General features: G+C 46.8%; 1 protein-coding gene across 1 annotated transcript; it reads right to left on the bottom strand.

Annotated features, from left to right (window-relative positions):
• Positions 1-829: 829 nt before the first annotated feature.
• Positions 830-1,616, bottom strand: LOC104959679 (dachshund homolog 2-like). The gene has a single exon (XM_010787580.1). It carries the CDS (start codon positions 1,445-1,447, stop codon positions 830-832), a length of 618 nt encoding a protein of 205 aa, XP_010785882.1. The 5' UTR covers positions 1,448-1,616.
• Between the last annotated feature and the right edge of the window lie 937 nt (positions 1,617-2,553).

The raw sequence follows: 2,553 nt of genomic DNA, 5'->3' as shown, positions 1-2,553 counted from the left end.
CTAAGCAAAATAAGGAAGGGTAGTGATAACAGAGCAGGAAGTCGATCTGGAATAGCATTAAGCAAACAGGTCAGCCAGTCCATAATTCATTTTCAAAGGATGTGTATAAATAGCTGAGGAAAACTGCCATTCTCTAAAACACTGATACGGGAACATCACAGGGATGCATGCAGAGAGCACTAACACAATGCATAAGGGGAAATAATTGAAGAATATGTCATTTTATAGTTGGGCAAACTGGGAATCGTTATGAGACAGAAAAGTCAATACAAGACCAATTAGGATGTATATTATGTAACTTCCCAGCATTCATTTAAGTGTTTGAGTAATTGTAAAGGAACTGTGACTTAATAAAGACACAAAATAAGCAGTAAAAAAAACATGTTTGAGTTGTTTTTGGGTGTCGAAAGTCTGAGTCTCTTGATTGCTGAAATATTATGGGAACAGGATTTTTAAGGAACATTAAATCTGAGACTATAGATGCAGTACGAATATGTGGCAATAATATTTAGAAAAACATGCAAAAGCTTTGAATATGGGAGAAATATCCCGGAAAGTGAGTAAAGTTTGGCCGCACTGGGAAGTTGTTGAGAAAACTGCAGCGGATCGTACTCTCTTTACGGCATGCAGAGTTCCCGGACTTGTGCATGAAAATTAAAGAAGATGTAGGCTATCATGTTCAGAGACGTGTGCATGAAAGAAAATGGAGATTTAAAGAGTTCCCGGACTTGTGCCTGACATTTAAAGAAAATGTATCGTGTTCAGAGACTTTTTAAATGAAAGAAAAAAGAGATTTAAAGAGTTTCCCAGACGCTTGCACGAATATAAATCAGATGAAAGAGTCCACAGACCTGGCGCTGGTGCAGTCCTGGTACAGGATCTCGAAGTCCTTCTTGGAGATCAGCTTGCATCGGTTCACGCCGGGCTGGATGGCACCGAGTCCCCGCAGAACACGCACCTGCTCCACGGTGCAAACCACCGGCGCGATGTCCAGTCTCTTCAGCTTGGTGTACACCGTGTGCAAACCCCCCACCAGGTGCTTCAGGAACAGATCAAACACCTGCGGGAGACAGATGAGCTCCTGGCCGTCCGTCCCGAAACTGGCCACCTTCACTCCATGCACTTCCACCAGTTTGCACTCGCTACACAGGGTGGAGGAATTCTGGTTCTGATGCTGCAACAAACCGGGAGAACCGGGGTTCAGACCGGCGTTGTGAAGAGATCCCAACCCGGCCAGTGAGCCCCCTGGTCCGGGCAGAAAGGCGCTGAGCATGCTGCTGGTGAGCCGCGGGGACAGGGAGTGGGAGGAGTGGGAGTTGTTGTTGTTGTTGTTGTGTCCTGGACTGGAGGAGCTCTGGAGAGGGTCCGGGGCAGAGCGGTAGAGAGAAGCCGAAGTTGGGACGCCTGAGCCCGGCGTGAGGAGAGGAGGAGAGCCGGGAAGCGACATGGAGGTGGTGGAAGTGGAAGAAGAAGAAGAAGTGGAGACACAAACTCTCTCCTTTTCTCTCTCTCCCTTTCAAACACACTTTTTCTGCTTCTTAAGTTAGGACAGAACACACTCTTCTGATTGTTTCCTGTCACTTTTTCCTCTCCACACTGTTATCCGCGCGTGGAAAGCGGACTGTCCGGTCTGTGCGTAAAAGAGACTGGTTCAGACTCCGGGTCTCAAGCCCCGCCCCCTACAGGCATGATTGACAGTTGATGGGCCAATCAGAGAAGAGCAAGTGTGGGACTGGAGGAGTGATTGGCGGGGAAAGAGAGGAGGACTTTATTACACCCCCATTGATAGTGTGCGTGTGTGCGTGCGTGCGTGCGTGTGCGTGTGTGTGTGTGTGTGTGTGTGGGTGTGTGTTTGTGTGAGGGTATCAGTCAGATCTCTCCTTCTGCTGTTTCATAAACTTTCTCACGGGCTGCTTGAGTTGCAAACGGGAAGTTTTTATTTGTCTTCCGTGTGTGTGTGTGTGTGTGTGTGTGTGTGTGTGTGTGTGTGTGTGTGTGTGTGTGTGTGTGTGTGTGTGTGTGTGTGTGTGTGTGTGTGTGTGTGTGTGTGTGTGTGTGTGTGTGTGTGTGTGTGTGTGTGTGTGTGTGTGTGTGTGTGTGTGTGTGGGCAGTAGTGGCTCACATGCGAGCTCTGGTGGCGAGATGGACACACTGATCAGCAGGTCAATTAGGAAAGGTTGGATAGAAGGAAGGAAGGAATGAAGAGAGGAAAGAAGGGAAGGCTGGATAGGATTAAACAAAAAATGAATAATTAATAGGAGACTTGACCGAAAAAGGGAGGAAATAGGAATTTAGGAAGCATGGATAAGTAGAGGAAAGAAGGGGAGGAGGAAATACAAAAAACGAAATGACTTGTGGTGATAATTTATATCACAAAAGAAGAAGAGAGGGATTAACAAAGACTATGGAAGAATAAGAAAAGAAATCATGTAGCAGCAGAGAGAATTAATTGTGTGTGTGTGTGTGTGTGTGTGTGTGTGTGTGTGTGTGTGTGTGTGTGTGTGTGTGTGTGTGTGTGTGTGTGTGTGTGTGTGTGTGAGAGAGAGAGAGAGA

This window comes from Notothenia coriiceps, unplaced genomic scaffold (assembly GCF_000735185.1).
Source record: "Notothenia coriiceps isolate Sejong01 unplaced genomic scaffold, NC01 NC01_scaffold00030723, whole genome shotgun sequence".
NCBI classification, from domain to species: Eukaryota; Metazoa; Chordata; class Actinopteri; order Perciformes; family Nototheniidae; genus Notothenia; species Notothenia coriiceps.
This window is presented reverse-complemented; position numbering and strand designations above follow the sequence as displayed.